The 15,433-nt window shown below is 37.8% G+C and overlaps 1 protein-coding gene across 1 annotated transcript in view; it reads left to right on the top strand.

The window, feature by feature from the left end:
- Window positions 1-15,433, top strand: part of CNTNAP2 (contactin associated protein 2) — a 1,021,890-nt gene that overhangs the window by 943,333 nt on the left and 63,124 nt on the right. The window contains exons 20-21 of the mRNA XM_063157997.1: window positions 323-456; window positions 13,719-13,812. Of these exons, the coding sequence (XP_063014067.1) occupies window positions 323-456; window positions 13,719-13,812 (228 nt within the window). The remainder of the gene's footprint in view (window positions 1-322; window positions 457-13,718; window positions 13,813-15,433) is intronic.

The raw sequence follows: 15,433 nt of genomic DNA, 5'->3' as shown, positions 1-15,433 counted from the left end.
TGTGCTCAATTCTGTACCAATTGTCCATATTGTTCAAGGCATAACTCCAATTTGTTTGGTTTGCAGTCTGAGGTGTTTACAAACACTGTGGTTTGGAAATGCTGGTCATTGTCACACTTCTGGGTTATAAACTAGAGGCAGTTTCAGCCCAGTAACTTTATAATCCCAAACACGAGCTCTTCTCTTACAGCAGAGACCAGCTATGAGAGCAATTAAGTGTGAAATGATAACAGCTGTATGTGAAAATAAAGACGGGAAAATAGCTGGTGAATAAAGATCAGAATACCTGAGGGTGCTTTTCACATTTTTTCTTTTTCGCTAGGGAATCTGCAAATTCGGTACAACCTCGGGGGCACCAAAGAGCCATACAACATTGACATTGACCACAGGAACATGGCCAATGGCCAGCCCCACACCGTTAATGTCACACGGAACGGGCGGGACATCGTGCTGCAGGTGAGCTGCTTGGTTCCATCACTCGTATCTTGCAGCGTTTTGTTTTATGATGGGTCTTCAGTCCTCTGAAAAGATTGGTGATATTTAGAAAATAAAAAGTACAGTAGATGGGGTTCTGCCTGCAGATCACACTCCTAGGAGTTAATAAAAGCTATTCATTCCCTCTGTTGCATCGACTCATGTTGTTCTGAAATCCTCATTTTAGTGTGATGACAGCTGGGCTAATACAGGTGTCACTGTAGATGCTCGAGGGCATCAGAGACATCTGGGCTGATAGATAACGTGGGACTTAGGATAAAGCTGTGCCATTCTGGAGCAGCAGCTGGAAGCCAGGAGGGATACCCTACAGCATCTTAAACGGTAGTGAAGCCTGATGCAAATAATATCGTTCTGTAAGTCCTGAGTCTGCAAATGAGGATGTCTTTAAATTTAAATTTACTCTGAAGTCCAGTGAAATTGCATGAGCTGTTTTGCAAAGATGAGCAGACGCCTAAGTGGTTGTGTGACATAAGCCTGGGACAGAGAATATTGTTGAAGGCACATACCTCTGGCTTATCTAGGTTTTGGTACAGCACAGGTAGGAGCTTCATCTCTCCATATATCACAGTTTACAAAACTTTGATAGGCTAATGCTATGTATAACTGAGGGGAGTGCTGCAAGAAGCAGTCAGTTTCCAGGCTGCCTCCTCTCTGTGGTCACCACAGAACTCTCTTTTCATTCCCTGGTTGTCACATCTGCAAACATGGAGACTGTGAGCAGGGTATAAGAACAGTTTTGTTGGCAGAAGAGTCGGGGGGATGGGAAACGTTAATCTGGATTTGTTAGTTCAGAAGAAGCAAACCAAAACCAATAACAAATGAAATATAAAAAGGAGACGTTTCCTTGGGAACCAAGCCAAAAGGTGAAGGATGGTAGTCATCACAGTATTATCTACCTGAATATTAAAATAAATCCCTGACAATTACTATTTCAAGGTATTAAAAGGAAACTTTTCAGTGCATTACAATGTCATTTGACTGAGGCTCACAGTAATCAGAATAACACTGAATGCACTGAAGTAGAATTGTCACCAAATTATTCACAATAACAAACAACCTAAAAAATTCCAAACAACCTAAAAAATATATAGGTGTACATCCAAACTCTTTTCAGGCTTTTGGAGGTTGGGAGGGATATATATTGATGTGTATGTCTATCTTGCATGCTGTTGCATTTATTTCTCCTACATCTAGAAGGAAATAAAGGAGGATCTATAGTTTGGTATCCACATCCCTCTGATGTTAAATGCTTTTATTTTGGGGAAGTATGGCATGGAGTCCTAGCTGGCTGATTTAGGCAGCTGTAAAACTAAAAAATTTACATTCCAAAGGGATCAGAAGAGATACCTTGCCCAGCTGGAAATTATGTACACAGTTAAATGTTCCAGCCTTGCATCAACTCACCTGAACTTGATTCCCAACAATTCTTTCCCAGTGTTTTATGAGACCACTGTCTGCCTAGAAGTTAGAAGAGTCAGAAACATTATGGTTAGTGCTGCTCTGCTGGGGTAAAAAAACTTTTAATCTATTCAATGTGCCTAAAACTGATTAATGTAGCCACAAAGCAGATTCATTTGAGACTTATTAGATGAGATTATCTGTCTGATGCACATGCAAGAATAGGGAAAGAAAGGTCCCATACAAAGAAAATCCAGAGATCCTATTCCTCTCCTGAAAGAGACTATTTCTATTAAATTTTGTTTGACCTCCATAAGTTTATTTAATTACTTATCTGCTTACCTTCTGTAAATGAGAGAAATTATATGGACAGAAATGAATCTGCTAAGTAAATTGTTCACTTGAAAATTACTCCTGTTCAAAAATGAACTCCTCACAGTGTTTGAAAGTACAGAAGATATAAATACAGTTTTTCTCAGTATTCAGAGGACAAATCATAAAGTATGAGTTTTCTCTTGCAGATCTGAGCTATGAACATTTGAGTAGACTTTTATTTCCTGCTAAATCCTTCTCCAACCTGATGAGCAGCTGGTTTGCTTGCTTTTAAAGAAGACAGCTTGCTTGCCAGGTGCTGTTGCTCACACTTCCACATCTCTACAGGGCATAAAAGTGTCACAAGAAGGATTTATTTCTCATCAAAGCTTCAATTCAAGAGCACTCAGTATTTTTGAGATCTTAACAGCAAGTTCATACTTAGAGTACCTGTCTTTCTAACTTACTGTAATAACCCTGTAGTGCCAGAGAGATTTAAAAAATCTGAAGCCAGGCAATAAATTGGTACCATATGAGCTGTGTGAATCAGAGTTTTAGCATGATTCTCAGGAGTTTCACTTACATATAAATATGAAAAAAGACCCATAAGTGAACTCTATGAGACGACCTCATGCTGGCAGACAGGAGGCCACTGATTATTTACATAAAATCAAAATTTGAGGTGGGATTTAAAATCAACATATCCACAATACTATATGTCCATAAGGAAACAAAATAAATTCAAGAACAAATATTTAGTGTGAATTGCTTTTGTTATAATTGTATCCCTATTCCTACCATGCCATGGCAGTCAAGACTGAAGGTAGTAGCAAAGGCTCTGTCAAATAGTTTTTATATTTCAGTTTTATGCATTCACTGACTGCAGACAAATCAATAGTTCCACATTAAATAACAAGCTCTCAATTGTGTTGCCAGTGGTTTCTCAAGGATAAGGTTAAGAATATACAGTAATTTACATTTCAGAAAAAGCAAATTACATAAATTCAGGGAGAAAGATATGCTTTTTTTCTCATTTCCATGAGGGGGACAAAATTAACATTTGATAGTAATAATTCCTATCCCTCCCCTCTAGTAAAATATCAGATACAAATAACCATGGCACACCTCCAAGGCTCCATTAGTTCACCTGTGGCAAGGAAAAGCCCAGATTTACAGATGGGAAACACATTATTCCAATAGACATTTCATGACATTTCATTAGGTTATGGAGGGCGAGTTTTACTTTGTTTGATTTCATTAGAAGATTTCATGCCTCAGCAGGGTATTTTACATATCATAAAAACCAGATCACTCTTTACCAAGTGTTCATGGGTAATTAACACTATTCACACATCAGTAAAATCTTCTTTGAAGAAAGCCAAGGACAAAAGCTCCCTAGCAGAGGTTCTGATCCAAAGTCCATTGAAGTAAATGAAAGGATTTCCATTGCCTCCAGCAGGCTTTAAATTGTACCTTAAAGAACTGTAGTAGTTGCATCCTGAGTGCAAGATTCATACCTTCTGCCTCTTTGCATGTCCCTGGGGTAAAATCAGGATGGAATCTGGATCGGAGACTTTTATGTTCTATTGCACAAAGGTAGATCAGCCTACTACAAAGAAAAAATATAAGAAAAAAAAAAAGACAAAAAAAAAGAAAGAGAAATGTACTATATGCTTTGATTGTTAGTGGAATAAAGCTGATGGTCAGCAGGACTCAGACTGGGCCTGTCAGCTTCCTCACATGTACATTCTCAACAGGTGTCCAGATCTCCATCCCTGCTTTAAAGCCATTTCTGGCAAGGTGTTATGAGTCACAGTTTATAACACCTTCCTTGTTCCTGAGAAAGATTAAACCAGAGCAACTTCTTCCGGTCTGAAGAAACTCTGTCCTAAACTCTTACTATGCTTTCAGGACAATTATCAGCAGCCACTGCTCTTCTTCTCAGAAGGCCACACAGAAGGGTGGAGACAGTTCTGTCTTTCAGGCCTGGACAATATGTCAAACTGTGGTGGAGAGGCTGCACACAAATAATGGTGCACACACCATATAATCTCAGCTAAGTTATGAAGCTTTATGGCTAGATCTTAACCTGAACTCAGCTGAGGCTGAGAACAATACAGAAAATGTATTTGTACAAGTCTCCATTTTCCAACTTCACCAGAGGCAAGCAAGGGTATACACCCATCTTTGTGGAAAATGATCAATGAAATATTTGACCCTACAAAAATGAAATCAAGAAGAAACAAAATTTTTGCAAGAATTTTTGCATTTCCATTTAGAGCTCTGCACTACTTGAAAAGAGATAGCAATTGCAAACTCCTATGTGTCTCTCACTGTTCAAAGAATATGTGAATACCACACCCCTCGATGGTTTAAAAAGGTAAATCATACAAAGTTAATTCAAAACTAATCTGAATTACAAAATAAAATGGTAAACATAACAGCAATAAAATAAAATGGGTGAAGCAGTCTGCATATAATCCCCATCTTAAATGCAATTAATATATATCAAAGATTTTATCATTGTAGATTAAATTTTGTTCTTGTTAAAGAAAGTGGGAACTTTCTCATGGTCTTCAGTGAGGCTATAATTTCATCTCCCATCATTATTTTTGCTGTAGAATCACAACCATCATGTTTCCTCTATTTTGAAGCCTCAACAGAAAATTATCACTGTTTGAGCTCTTGCTTAAGAGGGGCAGTAAAAACATCACCAAATTATTTTCTGCAGCTAACCCAACTATAATGATATCAGTAAAACAAATTTTGTAGAAAGACATTTTATCTAGCTTTAAAGACTTCAAATGATAGAAAATGTACCATATCCTTTGACTACCTCTCACAGTGCCAAGTACCATTCTTGTAAAGAATTTGCACCTAATTTGCAGTTTGAATTCAACATTTAACTTTGGGATCTTTGTGTCTATGCTTGATTGATGAAAGAAATGTTTAATGTCAGGCATCACTCCCCTTCACACTTTCTTAGAGATGCTGATTAAAACATCTTTTCATCTTGTCTGCAAGATGCTAAATAAACTGATCTATTTTAGTACACCCTCATCCATCTAGAGTTTTTAAACAATTTTTTAACTCTTCTCTGAAACGTCTCCCTTTTGCGTCACATTTTGAAAACATTTACCCTAGGATTAGAAATGGTAATGGTTGTTATGCCATCAAAATGACGTAGAAATACTATCTTTATTTATTTCTTTCATTTTCTGGGAATTATGCTGCCTCAGCAACCTTTGGATAGTGCTGTAAATTGTCTAGACATCAGATTAATCTGAAAAAGTCTGGTTTAGCTAACATTTAACTGGTAGGGAATGGGGAAGTAGTGCTCATGATTTGAAAGGAGCCAGTCAGACACTATTTACAAATTCCATAGCCTCTGACATGAATAAAACACGTTTTAAGTATCCAGGACTTTAATCACAGGTAAAACATGGAAACCATAGTCAACATCAATCCAACAGTTAACCCTCTGCTTTGTTTCCTCATACCCAGTAATTCTATTGTATTAAAAAAATAATTAATGAATTTCCAAACATGTTTGGCTTAAAGGGGTAAAAAAATCATTTGTTCTGTCAATAGTAAAGGCCTTTCTGCTGAAATGAATTATTTAAATTCCTTGGGGATACATCCTTTTCACTATGTATTGCCCTTCTGTAGTGGCAATGTATTGCTCAAAATGCTAGTGCCACAGAAAGGCAAACTCAGACCATTTTCTAGAGCAGAGCTATACATTAGATCTGCATGTTTTATGCATTAGCACTTAGTTTATCCATAACTGCTAAGCTCTTTTCTCAATCAGAAGTCACAAGGAAGTGATTTTACTCAGGTCTGAAAATTATAGGGTTTTTTTTTCCACAAATGGGTGACAAAGTAGCATAAGAAGCTTTCAATAGATATCAATAAACTTCTGAAATTAAAACAAAGCTTTTATTGATATAGTATATCATGCCTATAATCCTAAGCAACATCTGGGTTCCAAAATATAAACAATTACAGACCCTGATCTTTTCATAATTCAAGTTCCCTCCAACTCTAAGGATGTTACAGATGTTGCAAATGACCAGGTGTTCAATACTGAAAAATGTCAGTAAGCAACAGCAAGAAACAGCAGAACAGAATTTAAATTGTGTCTACCAGAATCAGAAATCAGCAAATAATTCACTGCCTATTATTTTTTACTGGTTCTTTTGTGCTCACAGGATGACCATGAGCTCCGAGCAGTTTTGTTGATTTAAACTTTCACTGAAATTACTCAATTTCTTTATTTTACAGTGTGACACACAATATTTCATTTAAAGAGAGCAGTTATAGGTAGAACAGGAACCTCGTAAATTAATAACTTCTACTCCCCCTTTGTGTGTGATACAGTTGGTTAATGGTATCTGCAGAGGTAAGGCAGCACATCCCCATTGAATCTCAGCTTGATGAAAGACAGACAAAAAGTTTTCAAAAACCATGTCTTGGTTTCAAAAGCTAGGTGTCTGCTAAGGAAGGCAGGAGCCTCCCCTAAAATGGAAAATGTAAACCCCCTCTCTCCAAATTGCTATCAAATTTAAATTAAGGGGCTCTCAGGCAAAAAACATGGGAGCAGGAATAACAGTTCTTTATTAAGGAAGAAAATAAGAAGATAAACTAAACAGTGCAGTAAACTAAAACAGCACTGGCAGAGTCAGAACACAACCTGACACCCTGTTGGTCAGGGTGTTGGTGGCAGTCCCATTGGAATTGTGGCTGCAGTCCTCCTAGAGTGTCAGGTTCTGTTGGAGCAGGGATCCTGTAGAAGGGTGGAGTCTTCCTCTGAAGATCCAGTGGAAGAGGCAGCTGTTCCTCTGGGAAATCCAGTGGAGAAGCCATAGAGTTATTCCAGAATCTCCAGATTATATCCAGGTAGGAATGCTTGGCTCCTCCCCCTGGGCAGAGCATCTCCCAATGGGATGCTGTAGTTCTTATCAGTCATGCAGTGACATTCAATAGCCTGTTATTAGCATATGTGTCCCTGGAGGGAGGAGTGATTGTGGAAGAGATAAGGAAAACTGCCCACTCAACAGAAGACAACTGCCATACAGATGGCAAATAGAATTTAATTTGCTTGGCAATCCAGAACAAACCAGAACTCCTTTCACTCATCAACAAACAAGTGGACATCAGGACATGGCATCCTATCTCTCTCTTACTGGAAAAACATGGGGAAACAGTGGGGAAAACATCATCCATACATCCCCATCTGGGGGTAGCATTGCTCCCTGTGGTTTCCCTGTAGCTGCTGCACAAAGGCAGAGGGAGATGACAAAGAATATATCATTTAAAAAGTTTTACTCTCTCTGCATCAGCTGAGATAGTTTCCAACTTAGAGGGCTTTTGGAAGAATATTTCTCTTTACTTTCTGCTTTGTAAAACCCCTCCATAGGAGAGGAGCTCCTTCACACATCCATCCTTCTCATTTCCTTTAAGCAGAGGTTGTGTTGCTGGATTCAGAGTCATGTTTCAGCTGCCTTATCCCAAATTTGCCCATGTCTAGGCCACAAATCGTGATAAAACCCAGAAGTGGAATGTCTCCCTCACCCTACACCCCCATTTTCCTGGGAAATAAAACTAAGGCCATGCAGGTCAGAAGGGAGAATGGTGCAGCCTGGTATTTCCTGAGTCTGCATATCAGAGCAGAGCAAAGGTCTGTAGGGTGTATCAGCAGGCTTATCCACCTCACAAATGCGTTACTTACATTGGCTATGCTGAAAATAGTTCCTTCTTCTATAATGTATTTTCAGTGATAAGAGTGTGTGTATGTGTCTGCCTTGGCCTGTGTGGTTGCTGGTTTTATATAATTTGATTGGAATTAAAGAAACAAGGAAAGAACAAAGAAATCATTAAGTAATCCCACAGTCCAGGACAAAGCTAAAAAAGTCAAAACATATCACGAAATAGGCGATTTCCATTGTGTGGAAGCACATACTGGACAAATTAATGTCCTGTGAAAGTCATCTTTAGGTACCTGAGGTAGATCTCTTTAATTTTAATGACTTGGCATTATATGACTTGCTATTGCTTCTGTTAACATTTATTGTAATTCATCTACTAAAGAGAGCAATAAAAAGTCAACAGATATGTGAAAGAAGCACCAGAGAATCATTCTAATTGAAGGAGCCAGACTAAATAGTGTGCTTTTCCTTATCAGTGCTTCTGTTACATTTTAGTTATGTTTCTACATTTCCATTTAAATTTTATCCAAAATTTTGTGGATTTTTAGAGGAAGGCAAATTATCCCTGGCATTATTTAGCAGAGCAACAGCAGCTTTCAGGTATATATATAAGCTTTCTGCACATAAAGGATTCAAGTTTTGAATCAGAAAAAAGAACTTTTTTTTTCTTTCTGCAATGTATCTATGTTTTTTCCATGTGTGTATCACTTTAATCGCATTTTTAATATAAATCCCTGCAAAAAAAAGAAACTTTATAATAAAATACTGTAATTGACCTTTATTTAAAAAAAAAAACAACTGCTAAAGGTTAAATCAGTGCATTACACCAGCAAAACATATTTTTAGGAGTGGTTCCTAAAAGAGCATTTACTATACCTCTGTAAAAATTTCATCTGCAGAGCTCAAAGCACAGTGCCAGCCTTTAGTTTGCCTTACATCACACCAGTGAAGTGTGTGCCTCCTCCTGTGTTCCAGATGAGCAGTGAGGCTGCAGGTCTGTGACAGTCCAAGGCAGTATAAAATGCAGGGTTTTTGGTCCTGCCTGTTTCTCTGGATCCACTCCTCATTTACAGTCCATGGCTTGTCCCTGCTCTGGCGCAGATCTGATCTGCACTAACCTGGGTCAAGGACCTGACCCGTCAGAACCAGATCAGCGGAGCACCAGTGCCACACTGAGGAGGGAGCTGAACTGCACTGAGGGTGGCCACGAGCAGCCTGAGCAATTACACTGTCCCCACTCCAATCTGCTCCTTTCCTCTTGCAATAGAGAAAAAAAAAAAAATAAAATCAATCACCATATTAAAAAATTGTAAGTTTTTTCCTAACATTTTTGGCAGGTGAATAATCATCTATATCACACTAATAAAAAGAATGTCATACTACCTTCCATTTGATTTTCATAATCAACTTTCTTCTTTCTCATACACCGCTGTCATACTTGTGAGGAGCTGCATCTGAACACCTGCATACTGCCTTTTTATTTTCTTGGGGTCACATGCCAAGTCTGTTCTAGCTTTGTAGGCATTTTTGAGTAGGAACGTTTTTATTATGTATTATTATAGAACTTAGCACAAAAAGCCCTTGTTCAGGACTAGAGAAGTTGATAACACAAGTGATAAATCATCATAATCATGCAGAAGAGAAATAACTACACTGATCCTGATGGTAACATCCCCTTCTTTATCCTGCTACTGCTGAACTCAACAGCAGAGCTGCATTGACATCAGATGATATGAGATTAAGCCTTACAGCACTATTATTCCATCTGATTTTGACAATTTTTTAATAAAATTTGTCCAGCATAAAGAAAGGCCTTAACTTAACAGCAGTACACAGGCTGGGTTGACAATGATTCAGATGTAAGTATATCCACAGGGTGAATATAAGGTATGTGTTTGTGTTTATACCCTTTTTTTCCCCCAAGACTACTAAGGTGATGCAGACATTATGTTTGCCCTTAGATTGATATCTCTGTTAATCTCAGAACTCCCATTAAGATTAGTTTTATTATCTAAGTGAACAGTAATTTAAAAGAAATAGCATTTTATTGAACTTCTGCTTAAATCCAGACAACTTCCGAAAAAGGCAGTCTGCCTTGGTGTGACGTGACTTGAGAGCTGAAACTGCAAATTCCTCAGAAACTGCCACCTACTTTCATCCCTGTTACACTCAAAGCCACACTGAATGTTTATATGAAGCTCAAATGAAATTACTGAGTTTTTTTTTAAAAAAGTAGCTGTAATGAAAAATCTTAAATATAATTTTTAAACGGTAATTTAATACAAAATCATAACATCAACATCTGTGTATACAGAGATTCTATTTAATTTTCATTAATTAAGGAAATCAAATTATCATTCAAATATCATTTGACACTAGTAATTCCTTTTTATTATGTGTTTTCTATTAGATTGGTAGGTTAGTATTTCATGCAAAGGCTGCAGGCTGCTCTGTTCCAGCTGCTTACACTGGAGCCCCCACTGGATGGCAGTCACATGCAGCTTTGGAAAGAATTCAGCATCATGCTTGAACACACAGACCTCTACAGAAACCCTAGGCTGAGTGTCTCCAAAATAAAAAAAATGTTTCTTTTATCAGGTAATTCTAGTTTAGTACAAAGATATGCAATAAAAGCAAGTGGACAAAAATCTCCCCATTCCCTCAGCTGCTGTTCCCTAGACCCACTGTCTTGTGGTGCATCATTTTATTCCAGGTGCCAGGATTAGAGAAAGGCACTGCTCAAAGCTGTGGAAAGCAATGCAGGTGCCCCCTGACAAGAGATGCCAGAGCTGGCAGCAGAGCAGGAGCTGGCTCTACCGCTGATCAGAAATGTTTGCCCCGGAAAATTGGTATCAACAGCTTTTAAATAGAGATTTATTTTAACTAGGAATCAGAGCAACCCAAAACTTCAGACAGTCATTAAAACAATCCACAGTTGATCCCACTGGGATATCTTTCCTTGACTTCAACGAGATGTGAAAAATGTATGTGAGTGGCTAGATTCAGGGTTTTATGCAGTATAAGAAATCTGTTTAAACAAGTAAACCTCAACAGCAAAGTGTCTGTTCCTGTTAGAGCCTGCAGTGTAACACATCATTGCTCTCCTTGTTGCAATCCCTTTTGCCTCTGTACCGGATTGAATCCCTTGGGACTTCAGCTCTGCTATGTTGAAGTCTCAAGGGAAGGTGAGGTCACTGGAAGGATTTTGGGGTTTTTTTTTAAATGTTGCTGCTAACAAACCTATTCCAAGATGGGGAAAGAGAGGGCCTTTCCAAATCCTGAACACTACCTGGACACAAAGGCAGCCTTATCACATCACAGCTGGCAGGATTTGATATTCTGTAATTGTCCATGTAAATGGTCACAGTGGTTCATCATGAAAACTGACTTTTCCATTTAATGCCTATCCTGCAGACACAACCCATGTACACAGGTAGAGGCTGCCTCCACATCTGGCAGGGGTGACTTTTTTATTACTTGTTACTACTCATCTGTTACTCTGACATTGGACACATGGCTGCTGCTTTAGGACATCCAGCATACATCAATAAGTTTATTATAGACATAGATTGATATTTAACTCATTCATATTTTATCTGATTAATGATAGTCTGATCAACCCCACAGCCTAGAGTCCAGATCACAAGAAAAAGAAATATTTTAAAATTGCTCCAGACTGATTCTGAAAAAGAAAGAACCCAAATGTTGATGATACTGACAGATACCAGCATAAGTAGTAGCATGCCCAATTATTTTATCAGAGTTACTTCAGCATATTTTAAGTCATATTAATAAAGGGAAAACCTAGAAAATTAATCCTGTGTAGGTATTGGAAAAAATTCCACTGCATGCAAAGTTACATGAGGTAACTCTTGAGATATGAAAGGATGGAGAATCAGTGTTTTGTGGATTACTTTTCACCAATCTTTACCTGATACACCTCTCTAAAGTCTACACTTTTCATTTAATCACCTTAAGGGTAAATAGCATGACAGATCTAAGCCATTTCTATTTTTGTCCTGAAATAACAAGAGAATTTTTTTTTCACCTGATATGCCTACAGTTCCCATTGAAAATGCATCTCACACTTGCAATGTTGGATGCTGTGAATTTCCCTTCCATCAGGAAAACCAATACCAAGTACTCAAGTGGAGTCTCTATGTAGTAGGGCCTGAGGTTGGTTGAGGTTGGGATCTGTTTACTGTTTTAACCCTTTGTATTCACTTGGCTCCACTTTTTCCAAAATAACTCTTTTCAATTTGAATTTACATAATTCTAATTTCAGGTAAAATATGTATTTCTGCTCTTTCTTTAAAAATGTAAGAAAAACTGCTCACAATACTCTGAACAAACTGAAGCTCCTTATTTTCTGAGTAAGAAGATGGAACTATGTTTTTCCATGTATTTGTCTAAAAATAATCAGTGTGAATACTAGTTATGATAAATTAAAAATAATTTCTGAACTTTAAGACTTACTAAACTTCTCTGGCCATCTGCAGAGACTTTTTTTCCTGTGTCCTCTGTATATGCACTTTTCTTCTTGAGGTTTTATGGGGAATTATAAGAAAGACAGGACTCCTCCAGTTGTTAGGGTTTTTTGAGATGGTTGCCTCTGCAGATTCATGACCCCAGGGGGCTTTACAACTCCCTGAGCTCATGGTGTTCCAGGGTACCAGGGGATTCAGCCCTTCAGTTCTGTGCTACCTGCCATTCACTTACTTTTAACCACTGAACTGAGCATTTGCAGTATCATTAAAACAAAGTAATCCACTATACTTACACTTTGAAATTAGAAATATGGCAAAAAGATATGTGAAAATATTGCATGCCCCATAGAGTTGCCATTTCCTGAGAATTACTTTTGCAGTCTATTGTACCCTGCAAAGTCTTAAATCACATATATGAGTTTCTATCCTGTTTTGTGCCAAGGCAAGGCCAGAATAAAATAAACTATTAGTGCTCTGTCCTCTTTAAGCCTGTGTAATAAACATGTAAATCTGAGAAAATAAATAACAACAGTAAAGATAAAAATTCATTCCAATTACCTTTATGAAATGTGAAATCAAAACTCCACTGAGCTATATTAAACTATGTTAATAGCACTATTACCAAGCATAGGCAATTCATTTTATTACTCTCTTTCTTCACATTTTTCTGTTAAATAGCTAAAATCCAGGGGGAAATATGCTAATGTGATGGGATTGCTGTGCCATATCAGGGACAATATGCATTTCCTATAGATTAAACTATTTAGCTAAGTTGATTACTCTTGAATTTATTTTGGTTCCAATAGGCGTCATCACAATCAGATCGAACAACATTCTCAACAAGAAAGTAATAAGCATGAAGTGCAAAAAAAGAATGCCTGATTAATTTATGACTTTTCTGAGAGAAAAGAAAAATGCCCAACACCTGAATTAGTCTCAGATTCCCAGCTATGTATATCTAGCTTCAGCAGTAACATAGGTCCCAAATGGAAATCTATTTCTATGGAAAGAAAAAGTTGTTTTATTATTTATGCTGTTATATTTAGCAATTGAAGAGCACATAAGTAAAGAATGATGTGATTCTACAGAAACCAGAACAAAAATATTATTCAGTATAAGTATACTCCGGGCCTTGGGAACTGTGGAGATGGCAGATATGGAAGGAAGGGTATTTACTATTGTTTTCCCTTTATGAAAATGAGAGTGTATTGGATAGTTATAAGAGATGGCATAAACTCCATAAAGTAGACCTGATTGATCAGAACTGTAATAAACAGATCAGTTCAAAATACTCATCATTTCTTTTCTCTTTCTCCAGCTTGATCACTATCCTCCAACGAGTTACAGCCTGCCAGGCACATCTGACATTCAGTTCAATTCCCCAAAGGCACTATTCCTAGGAAAAGTCATAGGTAAGATTTCATTTTGTACCTGGGACAATGATGTGTGTGTAGCAGGATGCTTGCTGGACATGTGGTACAAGTGGTGATACTGGAGTTATGCCTAAAGGAGGGATTGTGTTCAGCCTGTCACAGAGGCTGATGAGCACACAAATAAATAATTTTCTGCCATGGATTGGGGAAAAAAAGGGTTTGAGCAAGGAGACCCTTGTAACATTGTCTTTGTGAGGTTTCATTACCCTCTCTCAGTGTCAGATGAAGGCAATCCAAGGAAATCACTGAGACCACTGCTTCTACCAGGAGATACTGAAGTTATTTTGAATATTATCATTCACTGTGAAGTTATTGTGTGCCTTGTATAATGTCTTTATCCATGCAGACTGCCTTCTTATCCTAGAACATCCTCTGGCAAACCACCATTCTTTCCCACTAACATCCACCAGCGAAGTCTTTTGGAGTCTGTAACACCTGCAGCAACACCCACCTGGACATTTTCTATCCCTTTTATGGATTTCATGGTTATTTCCAGTGCAGCAGATTCCTGGCCAGCTCCTCAGATGAATTCAAGGGAAAATAAAGATGCCTTGGCCTCACTTTTAGACCTTCCTTTGTTCCATTGCTTAATTTTTCTGCTACTGGCTTCTTACGTGAATTTCCAGGGTTACTCACTTCAAGAAGCAATTCTTCCCAACATTTAGAGTTTGTAAGGAGGGTTTTTTCCCTTTTGCAGAGATAAAGGGGAATTAATGTTATTTCCTCTAAGCACTTTACACAGAGATATGGTTGCTTGAACTCAGTGAAGAGCTTAATCCAGAAAATTGCAAACTTTTCTTTGTTAAGTGGTTAGGGCATTGATCTGTGAACCCTTTGCACTGTTTTTTGAAGTGGTAAAGAAATTGACCACATAGCTAATGGGATTCTTTGCAGATACAATTTTTCCATTTGTTTTGTTTTTAAAATTTAACGTGCAGAACTTCCGTTAAATAGGAAATGAAAAGCCTTTAAAATCACTGGCTATCAGGAGAGTCATGAACTATTTTCTAGTACTTTCCAAGTCAGTTCTGTTGCTAGTACAAAAGTTGATGCAGTCTGATTTTGGACAGTCCCTGGAATCTTGGTACCTTACTGCATTTAACTTGGGCATCTGGACTGGAGCTGATGGTCTGATTTAATTTTTTAATAGCATGGGATTATATTAGCCCTTTGGGAATATGATATTATTTTGCTTCTTCCTCTCTGCTTGTTAATGTTTTTGCAGATAAGGCATTTTATTAAGAAGTAAAATGTATCACTACTAAAGAAACAAACAAGAAAACAAAAAAAAAAATCCCTTTTTACTCTTTCTTCCAAAGAAAAATTGGACTTCACTGCAAAGAGATGGATTTCCTGGTGTAAAATGGTTGTGCAACTGACCATGTCTGTTTATGAGCTTTACTGTGCAGCTCTTAGAGTCATGTTGAACTCAGTTAAAAGGGTTATCCAAGTACAGCAGTTTGAAGGGCAAAGTAGACATAGAATTCAGTATCTTCAAAGGCTCTAGCTGTCACCTCATACTGACAAGACATATTTTAGTGGTCTAGAGGGATTAGAACCGACAGAGGATCTGGATACATAGATCAAGTTGCAATTTGTG

Source organism: Melospiza melodia, chromosome 1, assembly GCF_035770615.1.
Source record: "Melospiza melodia melodia isolate bMelMel2 chromosome 1, bMelMel2.pri, whole genome shotgun sequence".
Lineage (NCBI taxonomy): Eukaryota > Metazoa > Chordata > Aves > Passeriformes > Passerellidae > Melospiza > Melospiza melodia.
This window is presented reverse-complemented; position numbering and strand designations above follow the sequence as displayed.